The 13,598-nt window shown below is 44.9% G+C and overlaps 1 protein-coding gene across 5 annotated transcripts in view; it reads left to right on the forward strand.

Moving 5' to 3' along the window:
- Window positions 1-315: 315 nt before the first annotated feature.
- Window positions 316-13,598, forward strand: part of KIF2A (kinesin family member 2A) — a 92,475-nt gene continuing 79,192 nt past the window's right edge. For 2 of the 5 annotated variants that reach the window (XR_012158886.2, XM_073344036.2), the window contains exon 1: window positions 316-517. Coding sequence is in view for 4 of the 5 variants with exons in the window: in XM_073344036.2 (XP_073200137.1) it covers window positions 454-517 (64 nt within the window). In the remaining variant the exon portion in view is untranslated. The remainder of the gene's footprint in view (window positions 518-13,598) is intronic. The other 3 variants (XM_073344039.2, XM_073344038.2, XM_073344040.2) reach the window with 2 other exon arrangements.

The raw sequence follows: 13,598 nt of genomic DNA on the forward strand, positions 1-13,598 counted from the left end.
AGTGTTTAACAGGGTGCCTGTGGGATCAGCGCGGGAGGCGGGGTAGAACAGGGCGGCGGTACCGGGGTGGCTGGGGGCTCAGCGGCCACGGGCGGCGGAATCAAACCGGCGGGGCGGCTGCCCGAGGCGCTTTGCCGTCGGCAGGGGCCATGGCCGCGCTCCCGGGCAGAGCTCCCGAGGGGAGGGGAGCGGGCCGAGCGCCCTCGCCTGCCGGGGGAGGCGGCGGCAGGCGGAGGCCAAGGCGGAGGTGCCACCTTCCCCTCCCATCCCTTAAGCCGGTGCCGCCGAGTGACGCCTCCGTGAAGTGCGCAGGCGCAGCGGCTCCCAGCGCCTGTTGTATCCGGCCGGCGCCTTTTCTCCCCTCCCCCGGAGCCGCTGCCGCTGCCCTGTGCCCTCCCCGCCCCCTGCGCGTCCGCCCGGCAGCGCCTCGGACCCCGGCTGCCCCATGAAGCGATGGCAGCGGCCAACTTCGGCAAGATCCAGATCGGGATCTATGTGGAGATCAAGCGCAGCGATGGTGAGCGAAGGGGAGGAGGCTGAGCGGCCGCAGCCCCCGGCCCCCGCCGTCTCCTCCGCGAGGCAGGGGGCTGCGCGCGGGGCCCATTGTGCGCGTGGGGCCCGGGGAGGGGCCGGGCCTGCTGTTTGCCGCGGTTGTTAGGGCTCGTTGCTGTCGTTTCCCGGGTGCGCTGGGGGCGGGGCGGGGCGGCGCGGCGCGGCGCGAGGACACGGGCGGCCGCCGCCGCCGTGGCTGGAGACAGGGAGGCTGCTGCAGTGCTGGGGGGGGAGGAGGGGCTGGCGAGGGGAGAAGGTCTGACTCGGGGGGTGGGCTGAGCAAGGGGTGGAGGGAATGAGCTAGGGGAGGAAGAAGGGTCGGGGGATATCGGCTGATGGCGGGAGGGGAAGGGAAGGCAAAAATGAAAATGGGTGAGGCGGTGGATAACGGGGGGAGGGGAGACGAACTGGTTTGGGGTGAAGACCCCAAAGAGGGAAGTTTGGCCTTGCGGGGGTGCGGTTGAGAGATGGGCTGGGGGGGGGGGAAGGAGCAGAAGGGGTGATGTACAGCAACAACTTCTCAGTCATATTGAAACACAAGCTGTGATTAGCTGTACTTACAGTGTACTGCAATGTACAGTGCCAGAGAGATGGCTTGGGACACTCCCTCCCTCCATCATTAGTTAACAAAAAAACCTGATGCTCTTTGGCTATTTTGTGCTTCTTTGCAATGTAAATACACTGCTCTGTATTTAGACCTCGCTGTTGCTGATCCAATGTTTCCCTTCCTGCCTGCTCAGTAGCATGTGCAGTGGTTCGGGAGACGCACGTGAAGTTAGGAGATGAGTGACTGGGTTTTGAGGTGATATCCCTTGTGTGATGGGTATGTTGTCTGGATGGCGGCTTATGGGCAGAGGCTGGATGGGGATTTCGGTGTCTGTATCAATGGGCAGGCCTCTCATACCTTCAGTTTTGTAATTTGAATGGTGATACGTCAGCACATCCCCAAGACCAGTTGAGAACGGAAGTCCCGTGGGGTGGGGACATGTTGGGATTGTCTCTGGAAAATCAGTTTATTCTCCAGCAGTGTGACTATTCAGAACCATTCTGGGAAAGTTCAGATGCTTGTGCAGCAGCTGAGAAAAACCTGGAGATCCAGGGTGCTGAAACTAGAGTATGGCTAGAGCATGAAACAGTATATAAGCTGCATGAGGATGTGCTGTTAACTACCTTTCCTTCCCACTCTCTAGATTGAACGTTCTTAAACACTGCATTTTTGTTTTGTCATTAAGACTGCCATCACTCATTATACATAACATCTCAGTTTGTGAATAATGACTTGTATGTGACACACAGAACCGGATAGGCTTTTCATTGATTGTGTGTGTAACCTATTGCAGGTTTCTTTATAGATACTGTTTTATTTTTTTATACTTCATTGTGCTTGTCAGATGATTTCACTGAGAGCTCTGTGAGCTTTCAGTAGCCATAATTGGGGATTGTGTGTCTTGCTTACATTTAAAAATATTTGCCTCATACAATAATTGTTTTCCTGACTACTTCTGGTCACTATTGACACCAGAAATGAGAACAGTTAAGTCTTGTATATAATACCCATATTAATAATTAGTTTAAGTGATGCAGCAAAATATGTAATGGTTACATATAGTCCAATAAAAGTATTTGATTTCTGTAAAACATTTTGGGTATTTCTTCATATACACAGAAAAAACGTGGGTGATCTGCAGCTGGGTTAGTCCAACAGGGTGCAACTATGCTGTGAATCTATACCCAAATTATGTGTCCTCACTGGTGCTGCACACCCTGGTGTGCCACTAGAACTTCTGGGGCATATCTTATGTTTATTTTTGCTCCCACTCTGAATATTTCCCAGTGAATTGAGGAAAAACTGTCCTTCTGGGCACATGGGGGAACTGTGGGAAGGCACAGAGGACTGTCAGCATTGCAGTGATTTAACCTATGTCTCGGTGCAAAAGGGGCAGATTAGCAGCCTGAGTGAAAGGTTAGGGCAGGAGTGGGCAAACTTTTTGGCCTGAGGGCCGCATAGAGTTTCTGAAATTGTATGGAGGGCCGGTTAGGGGAGGCTGTGCCTCCCCAAACAGCCAGGCATAGCCTGGCCCCTGGCCCCTGCCCCCTAGCTGACCCACCCCCCCTGCTTCTCGACCTCTGATGGCCCCCCTGGGACTCCTGCCCCATCCAACCCCGCCTGTTCCCTGACCACTCCCTCCCCCCCCGCTGCCCCATCCAACCCTCTCCTCCTTCCTGACTGCCCCCTGGGACCCCGCCCCATTCAACCCCCCCTGTTCCCCGCCCCGACCCTTATCCACCCCTCCACCCCCTGACCACCACCACCCCAACTCCCCTGCCCTCTATCCAACCCTCCCTGCCCCCTTACCATACTGCCTGGAGCACTGGTGGCTGACGATGCTACAGCCGCGCCGCCCAGAGCCCCAGGCTCTACAGCTGCGCTGCCCGGCAAAAGCTTGCAGCCCTACCGCCAAGAGCATTGTGCCGGTGGTGCAGTGAGCTGAGGCTGTGGGGGAAGGGGAACAGCAGGGGAGGGGATGGGGATGGGGGCTAGCCTCCCAGACCAGGAGCTCAGGGGCCGGGCAGGAGGATCCCATGGGCTGGATGTGGCCCATGGGCTGTAGTTTGCTCACCTCTGGGTTAGGGCAATGCTCAGGTAGGAATCCAGGCTAACTCCAAGTGAACACACACCCTTTCTAAAACAAAACACGAATTTGAGTGGTAAGTATGATCTCTAAAAATCAAGTAGCTGTTTATTTACCTGTTTGTTTACCTGAATATTCTTTAGGATCAGACAACTAAGTTTTGATCAGTTTGTAGGGTGACACCAAAGGGTAGGAAGAATCTCCAGTTTGTCCACCAGTCATTTTAAATGTTTTTCTGTGCACAGAACTGCATTGAAATTGTAACACTTTAAGCTCCCCCTTTATAAAATTGTGGACTTCTTTTTTTTTAAATTATTGTAAGGAATATCAACTTTCTATAAAATACCTTGATTTTGATTCATATATAGCACTTGATGGTCTTACATATTGCAACAAAAAATAAGTATAATGATGGAATAATACACTTGACAGCAAGGGCATCAGAATACTCCAGTAAGATGAATTATTGTGTTTTTCATTGTGATTCACAGTTTCATAGATACTAAGGTCAGAAGGGACCATTATGATCATCTAGTCTGACCTCCTGCGCAACGCAGGCCACAGAATCTTGCCCACCCACTCCAACAGTGGTCTGTTGTAAGATGCAAATGGAAAATAAGTATAATAGAAATAAAATATATTATTAGAATCAGTAACCAAAATATCATGACAGCTTTTGGATGAAACTCAACATTTCCAAGAAGAGATGTTACAGCAGTTTTTGCAGGGAATTGTCGGTTTCTTCAGATGAGCGTTGGTACAAATGCCGTCTTGGTATCTTGAATTATAATTGTAGAGTATAACTAGTTCCCTTCATTTAGAATGGAACAGCAGTAACCAGCCAACTAATTCAGTTACTTAAAAAGCATCTATTATGTTTAAATTTAATGTTCATGTTTCAAAATAATGAACATGTAGCTGGAAAAGAGCATCTGTTAACCCCATTGACAAGTAACAGCTCTGCTCAGAAGCAAAACCTCAATCACATGAATAACTTAACATAGTTTGAATTTTATGTGCCATATCTGCACAGTTTGAACAACGTTCCCATTACCTCCTAGCCCTATGGACTAAACCTACTCACCAGACCAAAATATACCAGTGCCACAGGTTGTGCCCATGTTTCCTGGTTACCAGCATGTACCATGTTGCTGGGGTCCAAACATGGCCTGTTTCCTGCTTGAGTAATACACCTGAGTAATAGCTGCCCACCACTTATTTTTTTTTATATTATATATATACACACACACAAATTACACCAAATCAATTAATGCTGCTTCCATTTCACTCACACAGTAATACAGCTAATGATGGCCACTCTCAGTAAATCAATTTATGCTAACTCTTCTCCATAATAAATCATCGTATGTTGGCTTTCCTTCTACAAGTACAACCTTTTGGTGAGATAGGCAAAGCTTACCCCATGCCTGGCATCCCTTTGCTGGGGTGGCTGGAATCCCTCTCCCCTCCCCATGGTGCTCCCTGCCCAGTCCAGCCCTCAGAGCAGCAGCTTTTTCACCCCACTTTTTTCCCTCCTCGCCCAAACAGTATCAGAGCTGTGTCTCTGTAGGCTTGGAACAGTATGAGAAAGAACACTGAAATTATTAAATTATTATAATACCATTGTACATACTGGTGTTTTCCACCCACGTGGAATACTCTGTTCAGTTCTACTCGCTATTTCAAAAATGATTTAGTAGAAATAGAGAGCCCTCACAGGTGGATGGGAAGAATGAATAAAAGCCTAGAAAAACTTTAATATGAAGAGAATGTAAAGACTGGGAGTGTTTACCTTTGGGGATGAATAAGAGGTGACACAATAACGATGTGGCTAAGGTGCTTGCTGTACTGTTAATGGTGATTTTCAATAAGTCTTGGAGCACTAGGGAAGTTTGAGAAGACTGGAAGACCACTAATGTTGTGCCAGCTTATAAAAAGGGTAAACGGGCTGACCCGGTAATTATAGTCCCATCAACCTGACATTGATCCCAGGCAAGCTAATGGAGCAGCTGATAAGAGACTAGATTAATAAATATTAAAGGAGGGTAATGTAATCAATACAAATTAACATGGGTTTATGGAAAATAGATCCTGTCAAACTAACTTGATTTTTTTTGAGATCACAACTTTGATAAAGGTAATAGTGTTGACGTGATTTACTGAGACTTGTGTAAGGTATTTGACTTGATACTACACAACACTTTGATTAAAAAACTAGAACAATATAAAATTAACATAGTGTACATTAAATAGATTAAAAACTGGCTAACTGATAGGTCTCAAAATGTAACAATAAACAGAGAATTATCATCGAGAGGGTGTATTTCCAGCAGGGTCCTGCATGGATCATTTCTTAGCCCTATGCTATTTGACTTTTTTATTCATGACCTGGAAGAAAACAAAAAATCCTCGCTGATAAAGTTTGCAGATGACCCAAAAATTGGGGAGTGGTAAATAATGAAGAGGACTGATTCAGAGTGATCTGGATCACTTGGTAAACTGGGCACAATTTAACAGTATGTGTTTGAATGTGGCTAAATGTAAATGTATACATCTAGGAACCAAGAGTGTAGGCCATACTTACAGGATGGGGGATTCTATCCTCAGAAGCAGTGACTCTGAAAAAGATCTGGGTGTCATGATGGATAATCAGCTGAACTTGAGTGACCTGTGTGAAGCTGTCACCAAAACATCAGGGGATGGATCACTTGATGATTGCCTGTTCTGGTCATTCCCTCTGGGACATCTGGGATTGGCTACTGTCGGAAGACAGGATACTGGGCTAGATGGACCTTTGGTCTGACCCAGTATGGCCATTCTTATAGCTAAAGTGATCCAGGGATGCGAGATCCAGGGGAATCTCGTGGAGGAGTAGAGGGGTTATTTTCCCTCTGTATTTGGCACTGGTGTGACTTCTGTTGGAATACTGTGTACCGTTCTGATGCCCACTGTTCAAGAAGGATAATAAATTGCAGAGCGTTCAGAGAAGAGTCATGAGAACATACGAAGGATTAGAAAACTTGCCTTACAGTGATAGATTGAGGTCTGAGTCTACTTAGCTTAAAAAAGAGAAAACTAAGGGGTTAATTGGTTATACACTCTGTAAATATGTACATGGGGAACAAGTATTTGATAATGGGCTCCAGGGCCGTCCCTAAGAGGGGTGCAGGGCCAGGGACATAGGCTCTGAGTTTCTAATCGGCTGGGGGGTACTCCCCCCCCCCCCCGGCTCTGCCCAAGCCATGCCCCCACTCTACCCCTTCCCCTACTCACCCTGCCTCTTCCCGTCCCGCCCAGTTCCACCCCCCTCCCCTGAATGTGCTGCACCCTTGCTTCTCTCCCCTTCCTCCCAGTGCCTCCTGATGCCGCGAAACACCTGATCTGTGGCAGGCGGGAGGAGCTGAGAGGGAGGGGAAGGTGCTGACTGCCGGGGTCTGCTGGCAGGCAGGAGGCGATGGGAGGAGGGGGAGGTTCTGGTAGGAGGCTTCTCCCCACCTGCCTACCACTCGCCTCCCCGTTTGCCTCCTCACCCCACTCTGCGCCGGCCTCGCCTCCCTGCCTGCCTTCTCACGATTTTATCGAAGCATGGGGACTCCCAAAGCGCAGCACCCAGGGCGGTCACCCCGATTTGCCATACCCAAGGGACTGCTCTTAAGGGCTCTTTAATCTAGCAGAGAAAGTACAATATGATACAATGGTTTGAAGTTGAAGCTAGACAAATTCAGACTGGAAATAAGGCATAATTTTTTTTACAGTGAGGGTAATTCACCATTGGAACAAATTGCCAAGAGTTGTTAAGTCTCTATCACTGATGATTTTAAAATCAAGATTGGATTTTTTTCTAACGGATATCCTCTAGAAATTATTTTGGGGAAGTTCTATGGCCTGTGTTATACAGGAGGTCAGACAAGATGATAGTGGTCCCTGCTGGCCTTGGAATCTATGAATGATATGGAGAAAGTGGATCAAGCATTTCCATTCACCTTTTTTCATAATACAAGAACAAGAGGACATTCCTTGATATTGAAAGACAGCTAATTTAAAACAGATAAAAGAGAATAAGCAATACACAATTAGCTTGTGGAACTCCTTGCCACAAGATATCAGTGAGGCAAAGAGCTTTGTAGGATTAAAAAAACTATTGAATGTTGACATGGATGGAAGAAATATTGGGTGTTATAAAAAGAATTAGTGAAACACAAAAAACCCCCGAAGAGTGTTGGAAGGGATATAAACCACTGGCTGCAGGACATAAGCTGGCCTCTAACTGATGGAATTTAGGAAGAAACTTTCCATCTGGGCATATTATTCTGCAGTTGCCTGCTGTAGGGTTTATTGTACTTCTCTCTGAAGCAGCTGGTCGTGGTCATTTTTAGAGACAGGGTATTGGACTAGATGGACTTCTGGTCTGATCTTGTGTGGCAGTTCCTAGACTTATAGTGATGTTACTACACCTGTTAATCTTAAAAACATGACCTGAGAGTAATTTTTGTAACAATAAGTGCTGTAAACTTAATTTTTTAAAAATAAAACCATAGATTTTGCAGAATTTTGATGTTGCTCCTCCTTGAAAGAGCGCTGCTGGCCTCAATTTGTCAAGATCTCCTGTGTCATATTCTTTATATGTTCAACTTCTACTGATATCATTGGGAATTTCATATTAAGGTTGAAAGTCCAATATGACCCTGTATAATTGTGTTAAGTTTGGGTCATTTTGCTGTTTTGCAGATCCTTATGGATAACTTGAAGTCAGAGCACACTTTTGCTCTCCTCTTTGGTGACAGATATGTTTTGTGATTGAAGCCATGGGCTTTGCTTTGGGCTCTAGAGTGGTGCAGCTGTAGCTAGCTGTGCCTCTATAGAGCAGTAGTGTAGATGCTTCCTTCAACAATGGAAGGGGTTTGTCTGTTTCTGTAGTTAATCTGCCTCTCTGAGTGGCAGTAGCTAGATCAATAGAAGAATGCTACCAATTGACCTAGCAATGTCTACACTAGGGATTAGGATGGCTTAACTGGGTAGTCAGGGGTGGGAAAAATTCACATCCCTGAGTGTTGTAATTTAGGTTGATCTAATTTTTAAATGTGGACCAGGCCTAGTTGGTTTTAAGACTGCTCAAATGTGCTAACAAATAACTTGACTCAGTTACCTTATCCTGGATAATCCATGCTGACACAATGTATCTTTGTCCTCCAACTAGTGGCCAGACCACATAAAGAGCTTTGAGTCTGGTACTGCATCTGAGCTAATGGACGTGACCGTTTAACTTGAGTAGTAAAGGTTCATGTTCTTAGATTCAGGCATTCTGGTTTCAGTCCCTGCAGACGACATGACAAAAATTGTTGTTACTTGTTGGTGGCATATCATGTGTAATTTAAACTTTAAAAAGCATTAGCTTTTTACTGTGCTGTACATTGGTTTTAAAGTTAAAGATGTAACGTGTAGCCTTTCCTTGTATTTGTGCTGCTTTTCTATACTGTTTGATTATTGTCGTCATAAATATAAAGGGAAGGGTAAACACCTTTAAAATCCCTCCTGGCCAGACGAAAAATCCTTTCACCTGTAAAGGGTTAAGAAGCTAGGATAACCTTGCTGGCACCTGACCAAAATGACCAATGAGGAGACAAGATACTTTCAAAAGCTGGGGGGAGAGAGAAAACAAATCTCTGTCTGTGTGATGCTTTTGCTGGGGACAGAACAGGAATGCAGTCTTAGAATTTAGTAAGTAATCTAGCTAGATACGCGTTAGATTATGATTTCTTTAAATGGCTGAGAAAAGAATGGATATTCCTGTCTGTGTGTCTTTTTGTAATTTTAAGGTTTTGCCTAGAGGGATTCTCTATGTTTTGAATCTAATTACCCTGAAAGGTATTTACCATCCTGATTTTACAGAGGTGATTCTTTTTATTGTTACTTCTATTAAAATTCTTCTTTTCAAGAACTGAATGCTTTTTTTCATTATTCTTAAGATCCAAGAGTTTGGGTCTGTGGTCACCTAGGCAAATTGGTGAGGATTTTTATCAAACCTTCCCCAGGAAGTGGGGTGCAAGTGTTGAGAGGCTTTTGGGGGGAAAGATGTTTCCAAACGGGCTCTTTCCTAATAAAATAAACCTGGTCAGACGTTTGGTGGTGGCAGTGGAAGTCCAAGGGCAAAGGGTAGAATAGTTTGTACCTTGGGGAAGTTTTAACCTAAGCTGGTAAAAGTAAGCTTAGGAGGTATTCATGCACGTCTCCACATCTGTACCCTAGAGTTCAGAGTGGGGAAAGAACCTTGTCAATTATAAATAACTCTTCAAAGTCAAAAATAGAAATCTTCTTCCTTAGAGAAATTTTGTTTTCTTCAGTACTTCTATACCACAGGCTTGTTTAGTGTAAAGCTATTTCTAATGGTGGATTTAAAGCTCCTGTGTGATCACTGGGATTACATAATCATGGTCTCTCTCCCTTCCCAGTTCTTTTTCGCTGATGGAGAAACCCATTCTGTAGCTCAACCTGCCGAGTAGAAGATTTTGGCTCAGCCTCCACTCTTACAAGATGGAACTATTAGTCGGGGAGCAGCTAGAAAGCTACTCTCCGGATCCCCAGCCACTGGCTAAAGAGCTGATCTGAAGCTTCCCTTCAGAAAATTAAGATCTTCCCCTCTCATATTATGGAGTTGGTGTGGCTGCAGAAGCAGTAAGTTCTCCTCTGAAGCACCTCTCTCCCGAATTGCTGAGATAAATGCTACTCAAAGCATGTCAGTGGATGAGGGGTGTAAGAGAAATACAAGAGGGAAAAGGATACAGGTGTGTGGGGAAAGAGAAGATACGCATACGAAGAGGTGGCTTGTGGGAGAAATTAAATCCATTTAGCTCTTACCATGTCTTTCATTTTGAAAGAATGTTTTTATTTTTCTATACCATAAAATATGACTAAAGATGAACAGCAGCCCTGAACTGTTGGGTCATTTTTTTGGTAGTTTTTTTAAATTAATATTGTTGCAGTTTCAATCCACTGGGATTTGAAGGATAAGGATATACAGAACTAGAACTAAAAAGGGCTTGGAGCAATTAAAATATGAAGAATGATTAAGATAATTTAATATGTATAGCTTGGGGTGGAGAGTGAAAGAATAAGCGGTGACATACATCTACAAATATCTGAAAGGTGTCAACATCAAGGAGGAAAAAGACCTGTTCAGATTGGTGTGGCAAGAACAATGAGTAGAGGTATAAAATTGCACAAAGGAAAAAATAGACTAGGCTGTAAGCTAAAAGCTGCTGAAATGTAGACCCTGTCTTTGGGTTTCTGAGACCTTAAAATTAAGGTATCTGAACAGGTTGATAGTGGCCCTGTAAGCACAAATCCAAGCAAAAGTGGCTTATTACTTCTCCTAGCAAGTGTATGATTTAAATATTTAGTCACAGAGGAAAACTATGCAAAAGTGGCAGGAGGGTTTAGTGTATACATCAGTAATGCAAGGTTAAAAACAATTATAGAGGTTTTGGAACTATCCCAGAAGCAAGTATTACAAACCCAGGAAATTGAATTAAGATTACATTTAAAAGAAACCCCATCATGTTCAGCCATTTTTGCTTAGATGTGATAGCAACAATTTTGGAAGAGGACAGTTAGTTCATGGAATTCATTATATAGAAGAATATGTTCAGCTTTAGCTGAAGGAGAGTCTTCCAGTTATGAACAATAATGGCAAAAGAGGACCATTCTAAAAGGCTACACTCCAAAAAGATTCTAAACATAAGATTAGATTTCAGTAAGTGTTAACTTTGATGGAAGTTTGAAGGTCTGAGCTCTTTCATGTACAAAACCCAGTCTAAGGGTATGTCTACACTGGCAGAGTTACAGCTCCGGCAGTTACAGCGCCGATCAGAGAGCGCTGTAGGGAAACCACTGTTGTGTGTTCACAATTGCAGCGGTATTCGGAGCGGTGAACTCTGGGCAGCTATCCCATAGAGCATTTCTTCCTCTTTTGCTGCTAAGAGTTATGGGAAGGTGGAGGGGGTTATGGGGCATCCTGGGTCCTGTTCCAATGCCCCCATGATGCACTGCTTCGCATCCCAGCAATCCCTGTGCTTCCGTCCGCATTTGGCGCCATCTTTCAACGGTTTGTGTCCTGCATGCTCTGCCTCTTCGGTCTGCAGGAATGGATCCCAAACTGTTGACCAGTATGCTACTTGCTCTGATTAACACGTCACGAGTGGCAGTGGAGTTATTCCTTAAACTACAAAGTCAAGAGGAGTGTGACATTGATCTCACCACATGAACTAGCTACGACACGAGATTGCTTGTGTCCACAGTGCTGACCACTTTTGGGCTTCAGAAACCAGCACTGAGTAGTGGGATCACATTGTCATGCACGTCTGGGATGATGAGCAGTGGCTGCAGAACTTTTGGATGAGGAAAGCCACATTCATGGCACTGTGTGATGAACTCGCCTCAGCCCTGCTGTGCAAGGACATGAGAATGAGAGCTGTCCTGCCATTGGAGAAGCGCGTGGTGATTGCACTGTGAAACCTGGGTACCAATTGGTTGCTAACCAGTTCAGAGTGGGAAAGTTGACGGTTGGACTCATGTTGACGGAAGTGTGTAGGACCATTAATTGCATCCTGCTTCGAAAGAATGTGACTCTGGGCAACGTGTGTGACAGTGTGGATGGCTTTGCACAAATGGGCTTTATTAACTGTGAAGGGGCGATAGATGGCATGCATATTTCATTTCTGGCACCAGACCACCTAGCCACCGAGTAAATTAATCGGAAGGGGTATTTCTCAATGGTTCTCCAGGCGCTTGTGGATCACCATGGGCATTTCACAGATATTAATGCAGGCTGGTCTGGAAAGGTGGATGATGCATGCATCTTTCGGAACAGTGGCCTGTTCAGGAAGCTGCAAGCAAGGACTTTCTTCCCGGACCAGAAGATCACCGTAGGGGAAGTCGAAATGCCCATTGTGATCCTGGGACACTCCGCCTAAACCTTAATGTCAGGGCAGATAAGAGTGGATGTTGTACATTGTCAGTGCTAAACACGTTTTTGGTTGGTGCATTTCTTATCAGTTATTCAGAAAAAAGGTGAAAAATCATGGCACAGACAACAACATCTATAAGTGATCTTATATTAATGAGCACAGGAGGAACATCAAGTGGGACAAAGGACAAATTCCAGAGAGCATTAGATTTCTTGCAAAGAATATCCAAAAAATGTGAGACAATCCAGTGAAAAAACATGAAAAAGGTGTAATTTTGAAACTTTCTTTCTGTATCAACCCAGTTTTCATCAAACTACTGTGAACAATCCAAATAGTACTCAATTTACTTTCTGTGATTTGCTGTTTTAATGAGATTTTACAAACTAAACATTTAAAACTGTGAAACTGAAAACTTCCGACTCCACCAGGGTGGATAAAAATCCAGTTTTTATTTAAAGCTGACACAAATCACAAGTAAACAAATCAATTGTCTATTAAATAAGAAATGTTATTCACTGTTCTCTATCATAAGTTTCATGTTAAGCTATATAATTGCTTAAATAAGTGTACATAGTGTATACTACTAGTTAGTAAAAAAGACATACCAAATTATACCAACAAATAAGTCGGTCTTTCTTTAGGAAAATCACTAAAGCATACAAATGCAAAACAGGATTAGAATCATAGAAGTGTCGGACTGGAAGGGACCTCAGTAGGTCATCTAGTCCAGTCACCTGCACTCAAGGCAGGACTAAGTAATAACTAGACCATTCCTGACAGGTGTTTGTCTAACCTGTTCTTAAAAACCTCCAGTGACGGAAATTCCACAGCCTCCCTAAGCAATTTGTTTCAGTGCTTAACCAGCCTGACAAGAAGTTTTTCCTAATGTCCAACCTAAACCTCCTTTACTGCAAATCTATTAAAAAAAGGCTTCCTGCATGCCAGTTTAAATCAAAGTGATTTAAATCGGTCTACCCTGGACTCAACTATAGAGTTTTAACCAGCAGCTCCATAATAAATTAAACACTGCAACCTGGGTGTGTTCCTTCCAGCAAATTTAAACTTGCAAGTTGACATGAGACACATACCTCTTGTGCGCCTCCTGCTGCATCAGATACTGCAGGCCTTTTTCTGCTTCTAGCACCCCCTGTACTTTGTCAGTCTCAATAGGCAGGTCTTCAGTGGCTCAGCCCTCTAGTTAAGTCATACAGATAAACACTAGATTAAACCCTTCCAGGGTAACAAAGTCCAACAAGAATTTTCAGTGTGTCCTTATTAGTGTCTTCAGCCCAGTCTCTTAGCCCTTTGTGTCTAGTCCCTTTCTCAGGCTTTTAAACTATCTGTGTCCCCTTTCCGGGCTTAGATCACTTCAGCATTGGCTGGTGGTGGTGGTGGATAGGGGTTAAATCTGGGCCCGCCCACTACTCCAGGTCTTGGCCCAGCGACCCTG

This window comes from Lepidochelys kempii, chromosome 5, assembly GCF_965140285.1.
Source record: "Lepidochelys kempii isolate rLepKem1 chromosome 5, rLepKem1.hap1, whole genome shotgun sequence".
NCBI classification, from domain to species: domain Eukaryota; kingdom Metazoa; phylum Chordata; order Testudines; family Cheloniidae; genus Lepidochelys; species Lepidochelys kempii.